The 19,943-nt window shown below is 40.3% G+C and overlaps 1 protein-coding gene across 1 annotated transcript in view; it reads left to right on the top strand.

Annotated features, from left to right (window-relative positions):
• Positions 1 to 1,320: 1,320 nt before the first annotated feature.
• The window catches only part of PTTG1IP2 (PTTG1IP family member 2), a 51,170-nt gene continuing 32,547 nt past the window's right edge, over positions 1,321 to 19,943 (top strand). Inside the window, exon 1 of the mRNA XM_077163241.1 lies at positions 1,321 to 1,624. Coding sequence (XP_077019356.1) covers positions 1,474 to 1,624 — 151 coding nt within the window. The 5' untranslated portion in view covers positions 1,321 to 1,473. The remainder of the gene's footprint in view (positions 1,625 to 19,943) is intronic.

The raw sequence follows: 19,943 nt of genomic DNA, 5'->3' as shown, positions 1-19,943 counted from the left end.
CTATATCCAGGCAAGGGGTGGAGTCCCACCCACAACATGCGAAATGAGAAGGGTGAGGGGCAGATTCCTAAACAAAAATATGTACATTTAGAATATATGTATTTTTTATTTTAATAACTGTTGCCAGGTTGCTCTCCAAAATGCTGTAACAATTTAGTCACACCAAAAGGTGTCCAGAAGGTGTTCAAAAGGTTTAAGAGCAACTTTTCCTTCTGCATCTTCACTAGTAATTTGCATTAGCTTTCTAAGAAAATACTTGTCAACCTAATGGTTGGTAGCTCATTATTACTTTAATTTACAATTTCCAACTCTAGTCATTATTTTTTAATTTGCATACATTCTCGGCTATCTAGAGTCGCCCTTCTGTAGGTGGACTCTTTACATCACTTGCCCATTTTTTAAAAATTATTTTTCTTTTAAGCTTATTTTTGTCCGTTTATAAGAGCTCTTTTCATATTATAGCCAATAACCCTCTGTCTTATGCATTGCAACTAGGCAAGGAAAAACAGCCTGGAGCTTGGGCTTGTAATCCCATTTCCCATCTTTATTGTCAGCACTAGATCGGTAGTTCCTAGGATCCAAACTACATGAATATTCTGGAATGCCACGGGACAGCGTCAGCATCCATTTCTGGAAAACAGGAAACAGGATAAGCCTTGGTCAAGGATAAGTTTTCATTCCAAGTAAAAACAGATCATTCTGGTTGAATGGCCATTCCCTTCACAATTTTTGCCATATCCTTACCTTGTGTACTACTATTTCTATTTCTGACAACTGACAATTTCTACACAAATAGGTCTCTTTTAAAAGGAAAATGAAGCTTGCCAATATATCATTGTAACTATGGGCTACGTTTTCCAATCCATGCTAAAATAAATTCATGACTATTAAAACAGGAGATGTTTATCTGCAAACCACCTAAAATACACCCGACTTTAGGAAACTGCCTTAAAGCATCATTTTCCATGCCAAGAGGTGCACAGCCTTGAGGACAGAATCGAGACTTTATGGAGCCGTTAGTTTCACAGCGTTGTAGCTCTTAACTTGACAACCATCCTGAGGGGTGGGCCTTAGGTTCATTTATGTCCGAGGAAAGTCAGCAATTGCTTCTTTACACGCTTTGGAGTGGTGGAAACTAGAATCCAGGGCTCCAAAACAAGAGCAGGGAAACTGTGGGTTCCAGGGGGTAAAGAGATCGCGATCAAGTCCCGTGAGGAGCCGCCCGCGTGGGCCAAGGCTCAGAGAGCCAAGCACAGAGCCGACCAGAACGGCCTAACGAATAGTCGGCGTTCTGGCGTGAACGTTCGGGGTTCTAAGGGTCTACGAATTGCGCCGAGGTCCGGGGCTCGGCATGGATGGCCTGAGGCCCTGGGACTGAGACAAGCCCCAGTCCCTCGGCCGGGTCCCTCCGCTCTCCCCTGGGCCGGGTGCCCGCTGCGCTCCCACTGAGCCGGGGCGCCAGGGCCAGGAGGGATGTGCACGGGGCGCGCTTGGAGCCAGATCCTCCTGCCGGTTTTCCTCTCCCTCTTCCTTATTCAACTGCTTATCAACTTTTCCGAGGATGGTTTTTCCCAAATCCACAGGCAGGGCGGCAAGCAGAGACCAAAACACAGAGACAAAGCCGGTGAGCGAGCGCGGTCACGGGTGTCTTTCCTTTTGGTTCTGGCGGCCTGTCTGGCTGAGGTTTTCGTCTCAAAAGTTGTTCATCACTAAAAGTTGCTTAGTGTGGGTGGGAGAGAGATTTTTAAAGCCCTTAGATGATTTTGGTGAAACCCAGTTTTATTTGACTCTAATTCGCTTTGTCTGGAATGTGAAAAGTGGATTGAAACAGTTTTATATTGGGAAAAGCTTTTTATCCCTCACTTTTCTCATGGCCTACATGCGCACAGCACATAAGCTTTATGCTGTGAGTAAACTATCAGGCTTTGTTCCAGTCGGACCTGACTCTGGCTTTAGCTAGTCTTTCTTAATGTTTTAAAGTCTTCATTAATACTGTGCTGGTTTGAAAGGAAGTATGCCCCCTAAGAAAAGCCATGTTTTAATATAAATCCCATTTCTTAAAGGTAGAATAATCCCTATTCAATACTGTATATTTGAAACTGTAATGAGATCATCTCCCTGGTTGATGTGATTTAGTTAAGAATGGTTGTTAAACTGGATTAGGGGATGACATATCTCCACCCATTTGAGTGGGTTTTGATCAGTTTCTGAAGTCCTATAAAAGAGGAAACATTTTGGAGAATGAGAGATTCAGGGAGATTCAGAGAGAGCAGAGAATGCTGCAGCACCACGAAGCAGAGTCCACCAGCCAGCGACCTTTGGAGATGAAGAAGGAAAACGCCTCCCGGGGAGCTTCATGAAACAGGAAGCCAGGAGACAAAGCTAGCAGATGACACCGTATTCGCCATGTGCCCTTCCAGCCAAGAGAGAAGCCCTGACTGTGTTCGCCATGTGCCATCTCACTTAAGAGAGAGACCCTGAACTTCATCGGCCTTCTTGAACCAAGGTATCTTTCCCTGGATGCCTTTGATCGGACATTTCTATAGACTTGTTTTAATTGGGACATTTTCTCGCCCTTAGAACTGTAAACTTGCAACTTATTAAATTCCCCTTGTTAAAAGCCATTCCGTTTTTGGTATATTGCATTCCGGCAGCTAGCAAACTAGAACAAATACATTGCCTAATTTGTGTTTTTTCTTACAAAATACTTTAGTCTGAGGGCTTCTCTGGATTCCCCTCCCCCAGCGGAGACACTTTTTGAAACTTTAAAACTCATCCTGTATAATGTCTGTGTACATCCTAGAATATATTAAGCAGACAATCAAAAAGTATTGGCAAAGTCCCTTGAGGGATGAGAGAAAGAATATGGAGCTATTAAACCTTACCATCAAGGAATCCACTGATACTGTGTCAAACTTTAGGAATACCCAAATCAATAGGCCATGCCCTCGATCATGAGGCTTACTCTTGTGAAGCTTATGTAAGTAGCAGAGAAGCTAGACTACCTATATAGGCATGCCTAAGTGTTACTTCTGGAGTACCTCTTTTGTTGCTCAGATGTGGCCTCAGTCTCTCTAAGCCCAACTCTGCAAGTGAAATCATTGCCCTCCCCACTAGGTGGGACATGACATCCAGGGGTGAAAGTCTCCCTGGTGATGTGGGAGATGACTCCCAGGGATGAATCCAGACCTGGCACCTTGGGATCAACAATTCCACCCTGACCAAAAAGGGAAAAAGAAGTATAACTAATAAAGTATCAGTGGCAGAGAGAGTTCAGATAGAGTCGAGAGGCTACTCTGGAGGTTGCTTTTATGCAAGCTTTGGTTAGACCTTGTTACCTATCATAACCTGCCAACCCCCAACCAGGACCGTTCCAGCCAATCTTAAATAACACCTAGGGCAATATATAAGATTTCAGAAGGGTTCCATGCACTAGAGTAACTTGACGGAAACCTACAAGCTCCAGTTGGGTCCCTGGTTCAGATAAGTCCAGAAACCTAGCCCAGCCTCTCCAGAACATCAGCTAGTTCCACCTCCCTACCCCATATTAGTGACAGACCCTTCTAATATGAAAAATTTAGAATTGCCATAGTCCAAACATCCTTAAAGAGAGGAATGGAAAGATCAAAGATGATGGTGGAGTTATACAGAGAAGGTAGGATTTAACAAATGAATATGAAGGTTGAATCATTAATATCTCTTTTAGTCGCCAATATTTTAGAAGGGCTAGAGGTAAAAACCTAAAGTTGTGAATTGTAACCCATGTTAAACTCTGAAATATGTTCTACAATTAATTGTGGTGCTGTGCTTTGAAATTTATTGCTTTTTTGTATACATGTTATTTTTCACAAAAAGAGAAGGAAAAAAAGTAGATTGCGATGATAAAAAAAAAAAATTAACCCCTCTAGCCACTTATATTCTGGAGCAGCTAGAAGGAAAAATCTGAGAGTATCGTATGGTAGCCCATGACAAACTCTGGGATCTGTCCTGTAACTACTTGTTGAAGAGTGCTTTGAAAACTATTACTTTTTTATTTCTTTGCTTTGTATATATGTTATACTATACAGTAAAAAAAGTTAAAAAAAAAATAAAAATGAAATGAAAAAAAAGAAGTCATTCTGGGTTGAATTCTTAAAACTGGAAATAAGGTTTTTAGTATCCTAAATTGGAATTGTATAGATAGAATAAGGGAGAGGATTTGAATTACTTGGTAAATGCCATGTAAAGCCAAGATTACCATTTTTATGGGGACTATGAGACAGAATAATTGCTGCTGTCTGGTTTTTGGATTATTAAAGAATGTTAGTATCTGTAAGTGAATCAGTCAGTATTCCTTACTACAACTTAAAACAGAGCTCTCAGCTTTGCACTGAAATGAGAATTTCCATTGAGGGGATGGAGGAGGGCTGAATCCAAAACCCTAGCTTTGTTTTCCTTGGTTTCATTTTTCCCTTAGATTTCTCTGTTTTAACCTCTTCTTTCACCCCCATGTATACTGCAAGAGGAGCAGTGTTCCAGTGTCATGTCCACCCCTGTCTCCCCACAAAAACACCCTAAAAACATAGGCCCCAGGCTACAGAAAGTTCTCCCTTTTGTTCCCCTAATAAATTGGAGGCAGGCTGGGATTTTTCAAAAGATCTTATTAAAATGCTGAATAAGAACAAAAAGAAGTAGACATAAACAAATCGAGAATCATAGTTAACGTTGCCTGACCTCTAAAAACTGAAGGTTCTGATTCTTGTTAGCTCAGTTCTAGGGCTGAACAACCCTGGTCCACTCTATAGACTTTCTGAGGAAACAGCTCCACTTTGACCAGGAAAACCTGATACAGCCTGTCATGGACATCCCCTACTTGTTTGATTCCTTGGTTGGGGCAGTTTCCCCCTTGTGACTGCATTCAATCTTCCCATCTAACATGGATATAGTTTCTTAGATGTCATGACACATTCATTCCAAACCTGAGAAAGAGATTCTAACCCCGCACTGAGGTCCCCGCCTACATCCTTGCTTGTGCTTTGCGTGATAAGCCTTTTCCAGGCAACTGACAAGACTTGCGAATGATCCCGCATCAGGTGAACCCTCGCCCATGCAGATTGTTTTGATTCCCAGGGGTTTGAACCCTGATATGCACTCACGTTTGAGAGCTTATAATCAACATCCCAAGAAATTATGCTTTATACTTGATGGAACTTTGGGTTATGAATTTTCTTCCCCCAAATTTAATGAATGATTTTAAAAGGTCCTAAAACCTGGAGAACAGTTTTCACCAGAGCACAAAGGGACATAGTCCAAAAAGTGGCAACCAAGGGAAGAAACGGAAGACTCTAGATTGGAACGGGAGAGCACAGCGTGTGTTCCAGATGCCACCACTAGAAGTTGAAGCAACTACTGAGTCACTAAACTCCCATGTTCTCAGTAATATTCCCAAATTTGGAGAGGAGCAAATTGAGAGGATGTCTTATTCTTCACTCTGTACTGAAGATGAGCAGTAGAAATGACTACAGTGGAGAAATCAGTGAAACAGAAACGGAACAGAGGGAACTGACTTACTCTGATGGACGCGTAAGTTCCTGGGCTACAGGCTGAATTATGGGGGTGCATCAGGAGCCCAAAGGTATCCCTCCATGGAAATAAGAAATAGCTACAATTACCTAAAGCAAACCCTGGCATTGGAAAATGACAAAATCTCAAAAGTGAGAGTACAGCCCAGATAGTCTAACAAAGTCTGGCACAACTTCACCTGAATTCTCCCTCCTTGCCAAATGCTGAGAACAACCAAGTGAATAGAACATAAAATATCATCAAACTGCGGCCTCTTGATGGAAAAAACAAAAAAAACCTCAGAGAGAATTATAAGGTAGTCAAAATGACACCTATAATATATCAAAACAAATAAATGTCTGGATAGAGCTAGCAAAGCATTAGTAAAATGAAATAAGCAGCAGAGCTACTGTACAAACACTGCAGAGCAAAATAAATAAAATAAAGGGATGCTATAGGATGTAAAAAACAATCCACTTTAGAAGAAAATATAACTCAAGAAACAGGTGAAAATTTCCTCAAGTGCTGTGAGTTAGAGAACCACCAAATGAGAAATAGATTCAGTGAGATAAGTTTCAAAGTTAAGATGATCAAATGTCAGAATGAGATGAAAAGGCAGATTACTCTAAGGAAAAAAATTGAAGGCAAAATATTTGGAATATGAGCCAAGGCTTCCAGATTTTTTTTACTTCTATTAAATATTAATTGGTTTATTTATGCAAATGGTGAGCACAGAAAGAAATTTGTCAGGTACTCTGTAAGTGTTCTTATTGTGCTGCTCTCTGGTAGCTGCCTCCTTCCTGTGTCCTCTGTCTGGGAGTGGTAACAGTTTCCTACTATGCTAATCTCTGGGACCCTCAGTTTCTTTCTCCTGGTAGACTTCTCAGTCTCTTTTATCACCTGTATCACCAATTCCTTGTATTAAATTCCCTGTGTTATATTTATGCTCAGATTGGTTTCTGTTTTCCTGATTGGATCCTGACTGATGTAGGCATCTTCAAGACCAGAAATACTATAAGAATTTGACTAGCAGGCAAGTATTAGGGGAATTAGAGGAAAAGACATTGTTTTAGTTCACCAGTGCTTCAAAACCTAATACTACAATGAGTTGGCTTAAGCCACAGAAATTTATTGGCTCATGGCTTTGGAGGCTAGAAGGCCAAAATCAGAGTGTTGGCAAGGCTGTGCTTTCTCCTCGAAGTCTGCATTGTTCTGGAGCTGCCTTTCTGCAGTCCTCGGGGTTCCTTGGCCTACATTTCTACCTCTCGGCACATGGTAATCTCTCTCTCCTTGTGTCTGCTCTTTCAGTTTCCACTGAACTTCAGATGCTTCTTGGAGCCTTCTCTGACTCACAGAGTCTCTTGAATATGAAAATTTTACAAGGAAAGGAGTGGAAATCTCCCAAATCTCCAAGATAGTGGGTGGGATGGTGGGGTGGGGGCTGTAATTCCATGAGGACCTGCAGAATTGAAGAGGGCAGAACATCACAAGATTTAGTCTCACCTCCAGAAGCCACAGCTGGTCAGCAAGTGCCAGCACACAGCACCCCTAAGAAGAAACAAGATGAGGTTCAGGGCAGTAGAGGTCAGCGAGGAAGAAAGACACCCCTCTGGCCAGTCAGCTTTTCCCTAGGACCAGGGAAACACGTAGCGGGCACTCTCCAGAAGAGTAGAACATCGCCGAGGTAAAAGGGGAGGAAGCAAATTTGAGGTTGTCTAAATATTTACACAAAAGAGTCTTGAATGGACTTGAATTTTTTTCATGTCAAAGTTTTTCTGCCACTGTCAGAATGAGACATTTAGAACCATGCTAAATTCTGATTTTGAGAGGCCTAGATGAAATTCTACTTCTCCTAGGATGCCTTCCTTGATCCTCCCCATCATAATGAATAGTTCCTTCTGGTTAACTGAACCTCCACGGGAGGACCTGTTTCATTCTGAAGGGCAGAACACAGAGGTCACGGATGGCAGCTCAGACTGCCTGGGCTCACCTCCCAGCTCTGTCACTTATGAAGCCCATACTTAGTGTGCCTCAGTTTCATCATTAGTAAGAAAGAGCAAAATAGTATCCCAACTCACATGGTGGCGTGAGGATTAAATGAGTTAATATGTATTCTGCACTCAGAACACTGCCTGGCATGTGGTAAGTGTTCAATAAATGCTAGATATATATTCCTTAATAACATATACATGAAAGTTCTGAAAAACAAAATGAGTACCAGAAATGTTTATGAATCCCTGAAAGAAGTAGGGAAATACCTTATAAAACTTGTAGTAGGAGACGGTTTCTTAGATCTTAAACCCAAAGCATGAGCATTGAAAAGAGAAATAGATAAATGGGAACTCCTCAAAATTAAACACTTTTGTGCATTAAAGAACTTTATCAAGAAAGTAAAAAGGCAGCCTATGCAATGGGAGACAATATTTGGAAACTACATATCAGATAAGTGTTTAGTATCCAGAATATATAAAGAGATTCTTCAACTCAACAACAAAAAGACAAAGAACCCAATTTAAAAATGGGCTAAAGGTGGGCAATGATGGCTCAGTGGCAGAGTTCTCACCTGCCATGCCAGAGAATTGGGTTCAATTCCTGGTGCCTGCCAATGTAAAAAAAAAAAAAAGGGCAAAAGACATGAACAGATATTTCTTACAAAAAAGAAATACAAATAGCTAAATGGTACATGAAAAGATGCTCAACTTCCCTGGCTATTGGGGAAATATAAATCAAAACCACAGTGAGATATCATCTCACACCCACCAGAAATGGCCAGTATCAAAAAAACAGAAAACAATAAGTGCTGGAGAGGATGTTGAAAAAAAGAGGCACACTTATCCACTGTTCGTGGGAATGTGCAATGGTACAACTGTTGTGGAAAGCAGCATGGCAGTTTCTCAGGAAACTAAGTATAGAATTCCCATATGATTCAACAATCCCATTGCTAGATATCTATTCAGAGGACATGAGGGCAAGGATACAAATGGACATTTGCACACCTATGTTTATAGCAGCATTATTTACAGTTGCCAAGAGATGGAAGCAGCCCAAATGTCCATCAACAGATGAGTTGCTAAACAAGCTGTGGTATATAGATACAATGGAATATTACACAGCTGTAAGACAGAATAAAGTCATGAAGCATGTAGCAACATGGATAGATCTTGAAGACATTATGCTGAGTGAGATTAGCCAGAAACAAAAGGACAAATACTGTATGGTTTCACTGATTTGAACTAACATTAAAGAGTGAACTTGGAGAATTTCAGTTAAAAACATAGCCCATCAGGAGATAGAAATAGGGTAGAGATTGGGTAATTGGTGCTGAAGGGATACAGATTGTGCATCAGGACTGATTGTAAAAATTCAGAAATGGATAGCACAATACTACCTGATTGTAGCACAATAATGTAGGTACACTGAATAATGTTAAATGAAGCTGAATGTGAGAATGATAAAGGGAGAAGGGCCGGGGGCATGTGTGAAACCAGAAGGAAAGATAGACGATGAAGACTGAGATGGTATAATTTAGGAATGCCTAGAGTGTACAATGATAGTGACTAAATGTACAAATTAAAACATGTTTTTGCATGAGGAAGAACAAAGGAATGTCAGTATTGCAAGGTGTTGAAAATAGGTGGTCCCTTCATATTTTTAAACTTCAACTTCTGTGTCAGACTGAAGGGAAAAATGTTTATTTGGTGCAAAATTTATATTTTGACTAGTGCATTTCCTAATTTAACTTGTTTAACTGAGCACTATAAGTACATGGAAATTGAATAGGGAATGTGATGTTGTTTGTCCAGGTTAGTGTGATGCCCCGATAAATCCCAGAGTGATTTTAACAGTGAGTAAAGAAGTATTTGCAAAATCTCCTTGGGGAAATTGGGGTGGGGGGTGGGGGAATTCAACCTCCTAATTTGGAGAATTCCTGATATTCTTGCAAGCAGTGGGAACAACCAAATCAATAGGCCGAGCCCTTGATCTTATGGTTTGCCCCTATGAAACCTATCCCTGCAAAGGATAAGCTAAGCTTATTTAAAATTATGCCTGAATGACACCCCCACCCCCAGAGAACCTCTTTTGTTGCTCAGATGTGGCCTCCCTCTCTCTAAGCTGACATGGCAAGTGAACTCACTGCCCTGCCCTCTTTTTATGGGACATAACTCCCAAGGGTGTAAAGCTCCCTGGCAATGTGGGTCATAAATCCTGGGATGAGCTGGAACTCAGCATCAAGGGATTGAGAAAACTTTCTTGACCAAAAAGGGGAAGAGAGAAATGAGACAAAATAAAGTGTCAGTAGCTAAGAGACTTCAAACAGAGTCGAGAGGTTGTCCTGGACATTATTCTTATGTATTATATAAATATCCCCTTTTTAGTTTATGGTGTATTTAAGTGGCTAGAGGGAAGTACCTGAAACTGTAGAGCTCTGTTCCTGTAGTCATGTTTCTTGGAGATAATTGTACAATGATACAGCTTTCACAGTGTAACTGTGTTGTGTCTGGTGCTCCTTTTATCTCCGGTATGGACAGATGAGTAAAAAATGTGGATAAGAAGAAAACAAATCATAGGGGGAACAAAGGTTAAAATAAATTGAGTAGATTGAAATACTAGTGGTCAATGAGTGGGAGGGGTAAGGGGTATGGCATGTATGAGTTTTTCCTTTTTATTCTTTTTGCTGGAGAAATGAAAATATTCAAAAAATAATCATGGTGATGAATACACAACTATGTGATAATATTATGAACCATTGATTGTACACCATATATAGAATGTTTGTATGTTTGTTTGGTATCTTTACAATAAAAATATTAAAAAGAATCCCTGAAAAAAAGGAAGAAGTTAGGATCAGACCAATGGAGAAAACCACAGCCTAAAACACCCATAGGAGGGGTCTACTATTGAAGGTTGGAGTGGGGTTCCAGTATTCAGTTGTTCCTGAATACAAGGAGAATGAGAGCATTGTGGAGCATCTTTCGGGGAGCTGAATTTGGAGCACCATGGCTGGTTATCCCTCTGCCCTCCCACTTGGTTAAGAAGCAGGCAGCTAGAGGCAGTTGCCCCAGCTTAACAATAAATGGTGGCCTCTCTCTCTCTAAGCCCAACTTAGCAAGTGAAATCATTGCTCTCCCCCCCCCATGTCCCCCCCATGCATGGGACATGACATCCAGGAATGAAAGTCTCCTTGGTGGTGTGGGAGATGACTCTCAGGGATGAGCCTGACCCTGTAACTGTGGGATCAACAATGCCATTCTGACAAAAAGGGGGGAAAGATGTGTAACAAACAAGGTAGCAGTGGCAGAAAGAGTTCAGAGCTGAGAGGCTTCTCTGGAGGTCACCCTTATGTAAGCTTCAGTTAGACATTGCTACCTATCATAACTTGCCAACCCCCAACCAAAAGCATTTCTGCCAATCCTAAAGAACACTTAGGGCATTATATAAGATCCTACAAAGGTTCCATGCACTGTAGTAACTTTCCCAAACCTACAACATCAAGATGGGTCCCTGGACCAGGTAAGTCCTGAAATGCAGAAGGGTCAGCCTCTGTAGAACATCAACTAATTCCATCACCCTATCCCATATTGACAACCTCTTCCAACATATCCAGGAGAGGGATGTCTGTTTCCTGGGAAACAGAGGGGACATCCAAACTCCCATAAACAGGGGAACTCCAAAACAACGAACAGCAAAAGCTCAGGACAAGACAGCAACCAGGAAAGACAAGAAAAAGCATGGCAATACATTTGCCTTGAGCAGACCTTCCTGATAGAAGGTCTGGATCTCAAGAAAATCTCTGTCTTATCACCAGCTGGTTACAAAACCAAGAAACAGTCATCCAGGGGATAAATTCCAGAATCAGCATTTAAAATATTAAAATATACAGTGTGCATCAAAAGAGTATAAGGCGGACTTCCGGAGAAGATGGCGGCTTAGTAAGACGCGCGGGTCTTAGTTCCTTCTCCAGAAAAGCAACTAAAGAAACAGAAACAATACGAAACAGCTCCCGGAGTCACGACAGAGACCAAAAAGACAGCGTACCCCATTCTGGAACAGCTGAACGGGCAGGGAAAATCTGCTGCGGTGAGATACCTGAGGGGTGCGCGTTTTCCCGGCCAGGGCGGCTGGCGACTGGGGTCCCCTCCACGCACGTGGCTCCCCGGTCTGACTGGGAACGTTGGATAGCGGGGCCCTCCCGTCACGCTTGGCGTTTCGGGCCAGCTGGGCAATTAGGACCGGCACTCCCCCAAGCCGCGGCGGCCAGCGACCCCCGCCTCCACGCGCGGTTTCTGGGCCGACTGCCGTGCAGACAGACGAGCGCCACGAGCGCCACCTACTGGGCAAGAAAAGTAAAACAGAGCCCAGAGAGTTCACAGAAAAACCTTTCAACCAGCTGGGTCCCACACCCAGGGAAATCTGATCAAATGCCCAGACACCAGCAGAAAATAATGGATGACGCTTGGAAAATTGAAGATATAGCCCAGTCAAAGGAACAAACCAATAGTTCAAATGAGATACAGGAGCTGAGACAACTAATGCTGAATATACGAACAGAAATGGAAAAACTCTTCAAAAACCAAATCAATAAATTGAGGGAGGACATGAAGAAGACATGGGCTGAACAAAAAGAAGAAATAGAAAATCTGAAAAAACAAATCACAGAACTTATGGGAGTGAAGGACAAAGAAGAAAAAATGGAAACAACAATGGATACCTACAATGGTAGATCTAAAGAGACAGAAGCTACAATTAGTGAACTGGAGGATGGAACATCTGAATTCCAAAAAGAAACAGAAACTATAGGGAAAAGAATGGAGAAACTTGAGCAGGGGATCAGGGAACTGAATGACAATATGAAGCGCACAAATATACGTGTTGTGGGTGTCCCAGAAGGAGAAGAGAAGGGAAAAGGAGGAGAAAAACTAATGGAAGAAATTATCACTGAAAATTTCCCAACTCTTATGAAAGACCTAAATTTGCAGATCCAAGAAGTGCAGCGCACCCCAAAGAGAATAGACCCAAATAGGCGTTCTCCAAGACACTTACTAGTTAGAATGTCAGAGGTCAAAGAGAAAGAGAGGATCTTGAAAGCAGCAAGAGAAAAACAATCTGTCACATACAAGGGAAACCCAATAAGACTATGTGTAGATTTCTCAGCAGAAACCATGAAAGCTAGAAGACAGTGGGATGATATATTTAAATTACTAAAAGAGAAAAACTGCCAACCAAGACTCCTATATCCAGCAAAATTGTCCTTCAAAAATGAAGGAGAAATTAAAACATTTATAGACAAAAAGTCACTGAGAGAATTTGTGACCAAGAGACCAGCTCTGCAAGAAATACTAAAGGGAGCACTAGAGTCAGATACGAAAAGACAGAAGAGAGAGATATGGAGTAAAGTGTAGAAAGAAGGAAAATCAGATATGATATATATAATACAAAAGCCAAAATGTTAGAGGAAAATATTATCCAAACAGTAATAACACTAAAAGGTAATGGACTGAATTTCCCAATCAAAAGACATAGAATGGCAGAATGGATTACGACCCAGCAATACCACTGCTAGGTATCTACTCAAAGGACTTAAGGGCAAAGACAAAAGGGCAAAAACACACCAGTGTTTATAGCAGCATTATCTACAATTGCAAAGAGATGGAAACAGCCAAAATGTTCATCAACAGACGAGTGGCTAAACAAACTGTGGCATATACCTACGATGGAATATTATGCAGCTTTAAGACAGGCTAAACTTATGCAGCATGTAGTAACATGGATGGACCTAGAGAACATTATGCTGAGTGAGTCTAGCCCAAAACTAAAGGACAAATACTGTAAGGTCCCACTGATGTGAACCGACATTCGAGAATCAGCTTGGAATATATCATTGGTAACAGAGACCAGCAGGAGTTAGAAACAGGGTAAGATAATGGGTAATTGGAGCTGAAGGGATACAGACTGTGCAACAGGACTAGATACAAAAACTCAAAAATGGACAGCACAATAATACCTAAGTGTAATGTAACTAGGTTGGAACACTGAATGAAGCTGCACCTGAAATATGTTTTTTTGTTTGTTTGTTTGTGTATTTGTATCTTTTATTTTTGTTTTTTTCTTTTTCCTTTTTATATATATATATTATTAGTATTATTATTTTAATTCTCTTCTCTATATTAACATTCTATATCTTTTTCTGCTGTTTTGCTAGTTCTTTTCCTAAATCGATGCAAATGTACTAAGAAATGATGATCATACATCTATGTGATGATACTAAGAATTACTGAGTGCATTTGTAGAATGGAATGATTTCTAAATGTTGTGTTAATTTCTTTTCTTTTTTTTGATTAATAAAAAAATTAAAAAAAAAAAAGAGTATAAGGCAAACAGAAAAACAGGAAATAATGGTCCAGCCACAGGAAGATGATAAAAAAAAAAAACACCAACTAAGAAGATAAGAATGTGGATATACTAGACAAAGCTTTTGAGAAAAAAAAAAGATCTTAAAAATGCTCTAGGTGATGAAGGAAAGTATAGAGAAAGAACTAAAGGATATCAGGAAAATGATGAATGAATGTGGGAATCTTTCTTTTTTCCTCCCCACATGGGCAGGCACCGGGAATCAAACCCCGTTCTCCGGCATGGCAGGCAAGAACTCTGCCACTGAGACACCATTGCCCACCCTGAATTGGGAATCTTAGTAAAAAAATAGAAATTTTTAAAAAGACCCAATCAGAGCTACTGAAATTGAAGACCATAATAGCTGAAAGGAAAAAATACCCAAGAGGATTTCAAGAGCTGATTAGAATGGGAAGAAGGAAGAATTAGTGAACTTGAAGACAAAACACTTTAAATGAGTCAGGCTGAGGCGTAAGAAGAAAAAAGTATTAAAAGTGAAAATAGCTTAAGACAGTTATGGGATACCATCAAGTGCAGCATTATATTCACTATGGGAGTTCCAAAAAGATAAAGAGAGAAAGTGGCAGAAGAAATAGTCAAGTGATAACAGAAAACTTCCCAAACCTAGCATCTCCAATCCTGGCTTTTTCTGAAATGGCTGACTGGTTCCACATTTGGTTAAATCCTTATGTGGGACATTATTCTCTGGGGCCTTCCTTCCTGGAGACCCTGAATTTTTCAGACCATCAATTTCTGGTTTCTTTGTATCCAAGAGTTCTCAAATTATTTCTTTGTTCTTGCATTTTACTATAAGCTTCAAAGAGCAGCCAGACAGCATTTTCCACATTTAGTTTGGAAATTTCTTCTGCTAAATATCCAAGTTCATGGCTTATAAAATCTGTCTTCCAGCCAAAACCACTAGTTTATTTTGCCAGGTTATCTGCCATTTTTAAAACAAGGATCACCTTCCTTCCAGTTTTCAATAATACATGCATCATTTCTGTATAAGGCCTTATCAGAAGTATCTTTAAAGTTCACATTTCTACCAACAGTCTGTTCAAAGAATTCTAGGCCTTCTCTATCAAGCTTCTTAAGTCTTCCACAATCTTCCCCTCATCCATTTAAAAAGCTGTTCCAACATGGTTGGTATTTGCAAATTGCAGCAGCACCCCACTTCTCTGGTACCAAAATCTGTTCTAGTTTGCAAGCTACCAGAATGTGATATACCAGAACTGGAATGGCTTTTAAAAGGGGAAATTTATTAAATTGCAAGCTTACAGTTCTAAGGCCATGAAAATGTCCAAATTAAGGCACCAACAAGAGGTTGCCTTCACTGAGGAAAGGCCAATGAAGTTTGGAGTTTCTCTCTCAGCTGAAAGAGCACATGGAGAAGTCTGCTAGCTTTCTTTCCTGGCTTCTTGTTTCATGAAACTCCCCCAGGGGCATTTTACTTCTTCATCTCCAAGGTCTATGGCTGTGTGGGTTCTGAATCCTTTCCCAAAATCGTTCCTTCTAAAGGGGCTCCAGCAAGCAAGTAGCCCCACCTTGCATGGAAATCATCCAATCAAGTTACCACCCACAATTAGGTGGGTCACATCTCCATGGAACAAATCAAAAATCTCCCACCCCAGAGGAACTCTTTTATTGCTCAGATGTGGCCTCTCTCTCTCTAAACCCAACTCAGCAAGTGAAACCATTGCCCTCCCCACTACATGCAACATAACATGCAGGGATGAAAGTCTCCTTGGCAGTGTGGGAGATAACTCCCAGGGATGAATCTGGCCCTGGCACTGTGGGATCAACAATGTCATCCTGACAAAAAGGGGGGAAAAGTGTAAGTGTAAACAAATAAAGTATCAGTGGCTGGGAAAGCTCAAATAGAGTCAAGAGGCTACTCTGGAGGTCACTCTTATGCAAGTTTCAGTTAGACATTACTACCTATCATTACTTGCCAGACCCCAACCAAACTGTTCCTGCCAATCCTAAAGAACACCTAGGGCATTATATAAGAGTCTAAAAAAGGTCCATGCACTAGGGTAACTTTCTAAAGCCTACAACATCAAGATGGGTCCCTGGACCAGATGAGTCCTGAAATGCAGAGGAGCCAGCCTCTGTAGAACATCAACTAGTTCCATTCTCCCATCCCATATTACTGACAGCCCCTTCCAACATGAAAAAGTTAGAATGGGCCTAGTCCAAATAACCCTGAAGAGTGGGAGAAAGATCAAAGGTGATGGTGGAGTTATACAAAGAAGGTCAAGTGTAACAAATGAGTATGAGTGCTGAATCATTATACTGATATTTCTTTTAGCCTCCAGTACCTTAGAGCAGCTAGAAATAAAAACCTAAAATTGTGCAATTGTAACCCATACCAAACTCTGAAATCTGTTCTACAGCTAATTGTTATGATATACTTACAAATTTATTGCTTTTATGTATGCATGTTATTTAAAGAGAAGGAGGAATATAACAGAGAAGATAGAATTTAACAAGTGAGTATGACTGCTGAATCATTATATTGAAATTTCTGTTGGTCTTCAGCGTCTTGGAGCAGCTAGAAGAAAAGAACAAAAAATCGTGGAACTGTAACCCATAACAAACTTTAAAATCTGTTCTATAACTACTTGTTAAAATGTGCTTGGAAATTTATTGCTTTTTTGTATATATGTTATATTTCACAATAAAAAAATATTTTAAAAATCTCCCACTAAGCAGTATTGAATAAGGATTAAAGAACTTGACTTTTCTGGGTTGCACAACAGATTCAAAGTGACACAAATGTCCTGATTTGTAAATAGTGTGTTTAGGTGTACATAGAGTAAACTCTTCAGTCAAAAGAAAGAGATTGGCAGAATGGATTAAAAAAAAAAAAAAACATGACTCAACTACATGCTATCTGCATGAGACTTCACCTTAAATTGAAAGGTACAAGTAGGATGAGGGTTAAAGAATTTTTTAAAATGTACCATGCAAGTAGTAACAAAAGAGAGCTAGGGAGGCTATACTAATATCATATAAAATCGACTTTAAGTCAAAAACAGTTATGAAGGACAAAAGCAGTCATTATATACTGATAAAGGGGACAATTCAACAAGAGAATGTAAAATTATAAATATTTATTCACCTAACAGTAGATCCTCAAAATAAATGAAGGAAATACTGACAGATTTGAAATTGGAAGCTATTGGTTTTGTATTAATAGTAGGAGAGGTTAACTCACCACTCTCAGTAATAGATAGAACATCTAATCAGAATATCAGTAAGGAAGTACAGGACTTGAATGATACACTAAACCAACTAGACCTAACAGACATATACAGAACACTGCACCCAACAAAGCAGAATGCAGATTCCTCTTAAGGGCACCTGGGTCATTCTCCAGGGTAAATCATATGTTGAGTCACAAAAAAATCTTAATAAATTCAAAATACTGAGATCATACAATGCATATTCCCTGCCCACAATAGAATAAAACTAGCAACTCAAAAGCAGAGGGAGAAATGGAAAATTCACAAATATGTGGAAATTAAAGAACATATTCTTAAAACAACCAATGGTTTAGGGAAGGAAATAAGAAGTGAAGTTAAGGAATACCTTGAGGTGAATGAAAATGAAAATACAACATACCAAAACTTATACAATGCAACAAAGGTAGTGCTGAGAAGGAAATTTATAGCTGTAAATGCTTAGATTAAAAAAGAAGAAGGGGTGGGCCACAGTGGCTCAGCAGGCAGAGTTCTCGCCTGCCACGCCAGAGACCCGGGTTCAATTCCTGGTGCCTGCCCATGCAAAGAAAAGAAGAAGAAGAAGAAAGTATTCAAATCAGACACTTAACCTCACAATTGGAAAAACTAAGAAAAGAAAACTAAACCCAAAGTGAACAGAAGAAAGGAAATAACAAAGATTAGAGTAGGGATAAATGAAATAGAGTATAACAATAATAAAAATCAATAGAATGAACAAAATCAAAAGTAAGTTCTTTGAAAAGGTCAATAAAATCAATAAACTTTTAGCTAGACTGACAAAGAAAAAAGAGAGATGATACAAATACAAAAACCAGAAACGAAAAGGGAGACATTGCTACCAACCTTACTGAAACAAAAGATTATAAGAGGATACTATGAGCAACTGTACGCCAATAAATTAGATAGCCTAGAAAAATTGGACAAATTCTTAGAAACAAGCAAACCACCTATACTGACTCAATAAAAAATAGAAGGTCTCAATAAACCAATTGCTGGTAAAGAGATTGAATCAGTAATCAAAAACCCTCACTGAAAGGGTAACTTCTGGAGAAGATGGCAAAGTACAGAGTACCAGGACTCACTCCTCTCCAAAAACAGCTAGGGAACAGGCAGGGACTGTCGGAAACAACTGTTCCAGATCTCCACAGACCAGGGGAGCACTGCACAGCAACCAGGGAAGAGCAGGCTGAAGAGGCTGAGAAACTGGTAGAAAACTATGAGTAACCCATTCTGTAACAGCTGCTGGCACCCATTTCCTACTCTCAAGGCAGGCTGCCTCAGGTCCTGGCCCCCAGCCGGCTGCTGTGGATGACTTATTCCCCAAGAACAGGGGAGGCACAGCCAAGCACTGATTATGGCTTTGATAGATGAATTTGGAATGCTGGGTCCAGGCTCTGAGTTGCCATTTTAGCCTGCCGCAGAGAAGGACTGCCATGGCCACTGTTTCAACCCTGCCCCCAATAGAAGCAAAGTGAGTGGAAGTTAAAAGGCACAGTACTTCATTATGGCTGCAAAGAAAAGTTTGCTGAAGGGTGTCACCTTCTGGGCAGGCCAGAAATCAAAGCTTCAGGGAGTTATCAGAAGGCTTTTGGGCATCTTTCCTGACTCTCTCCCCAGGGATCTTTGGACCTGGTCTGTGCCTTCTTAGGTCTCTGACCCTGTTTTGGCTGTGAAATACTGACTTGGGAGGGTACTCACCAGGTGATCCTCTTTTCAGAATTTGCCCTGCAGGCAAAAGCAGATAGAGGTAGCAAAAGGAATGGGAAAAAACTATAGACACAAAACAAAAACAAATAAGACAGATCAAGTTTCCCAGAGAAGGAACAGAGGATGGAAAATTTCTCCTGGGTTTGAAGCAATTGTATAAATAGTGCAATCTTGAAATTGTGCCTCATATCCAGGGCAAGAATCAAATGAAGAGCTGAAAAAAATCTGATCAGTTAAACATGGGCCTTTCTAAAGGTTTAGAATAAGTTGAACTAAGAGTCAAAGAAGAGCCTTAACACAAAGCCAATCAACAATAAAACCCTAGGCAAGAGAGACAAACTGACCTTCAGAGTAAAATTAAGATAATCAGATGCCTATACATCAGCAAAAAATTACAAGTCATACTAAGATACAGAAAGATATGACCCAGTCTAGGGAACACGTTAAAACTCCACAGAAGACACAGAATCTAGAACAACTAATTAAAGAAGTTCAAACAAGTCTCCTAAGTCAATTCAAGAGATGAAGGAAAATATGGCTAAAGAGATAAAGGATTTTAAGGAGACACTGGGTGAGCATAAGAAGATTTGTAAGTATGAAAAGAAGCATAACAGAGCTTATAGGAATGAAAGGCATGATAGAGGGATTTAAAAATACACTAGATGGGGGTGGTGCAATGGTGGCTCAGTGACAAAATTATTACCTGCCATGCCGGAGTCCCAGGTCTGATTCCCCGAGCCTGCCCATGCCAAAGAAAAAAAAAATACACTAGATGTATAGTGTCTGAATATATCTCAATAAAATTGCATTTTTAAAAAAGTTATAAAAAATGCACTAGAGGCATACAACAGCAGATTTGAAAACGCAAGAGAAAGGTGATATAAGGGAACAGCAAAAAGATGCCATTTCACACCTACTAGAATGGCCACTATTTTTAAAAAAGCGTAAAACTACAAATTTTACAGAGGATGTGGTGAAATAGGAACATTCATGCATTGTTGGTGGGAATTTAAAATGGTGCAGCTGCTATGGGTAATTGCCATATTATTAGGGAGTCCTGCT

The sequence above is a fragment of the Tamandua tetradactyla genome, chromosome 1 (genome assembly GCF_023851605.1).
Source record: "Tamandua tetradactyla isolate mTamTet1 chromosome 1, mTamTet1.pri, whole genome shotgun sequence".
Taxonomy (NCBI): domain Eukaryota; kingdom Metazoa; phylum Chordata; class Mammalia; order Pilosa; family Myrmecophagidae; genus Tamandua; species Tamandua tetradactyla.
This window is presented reverse-complemented; position numbering and strand designations above follow the sequence as displayed.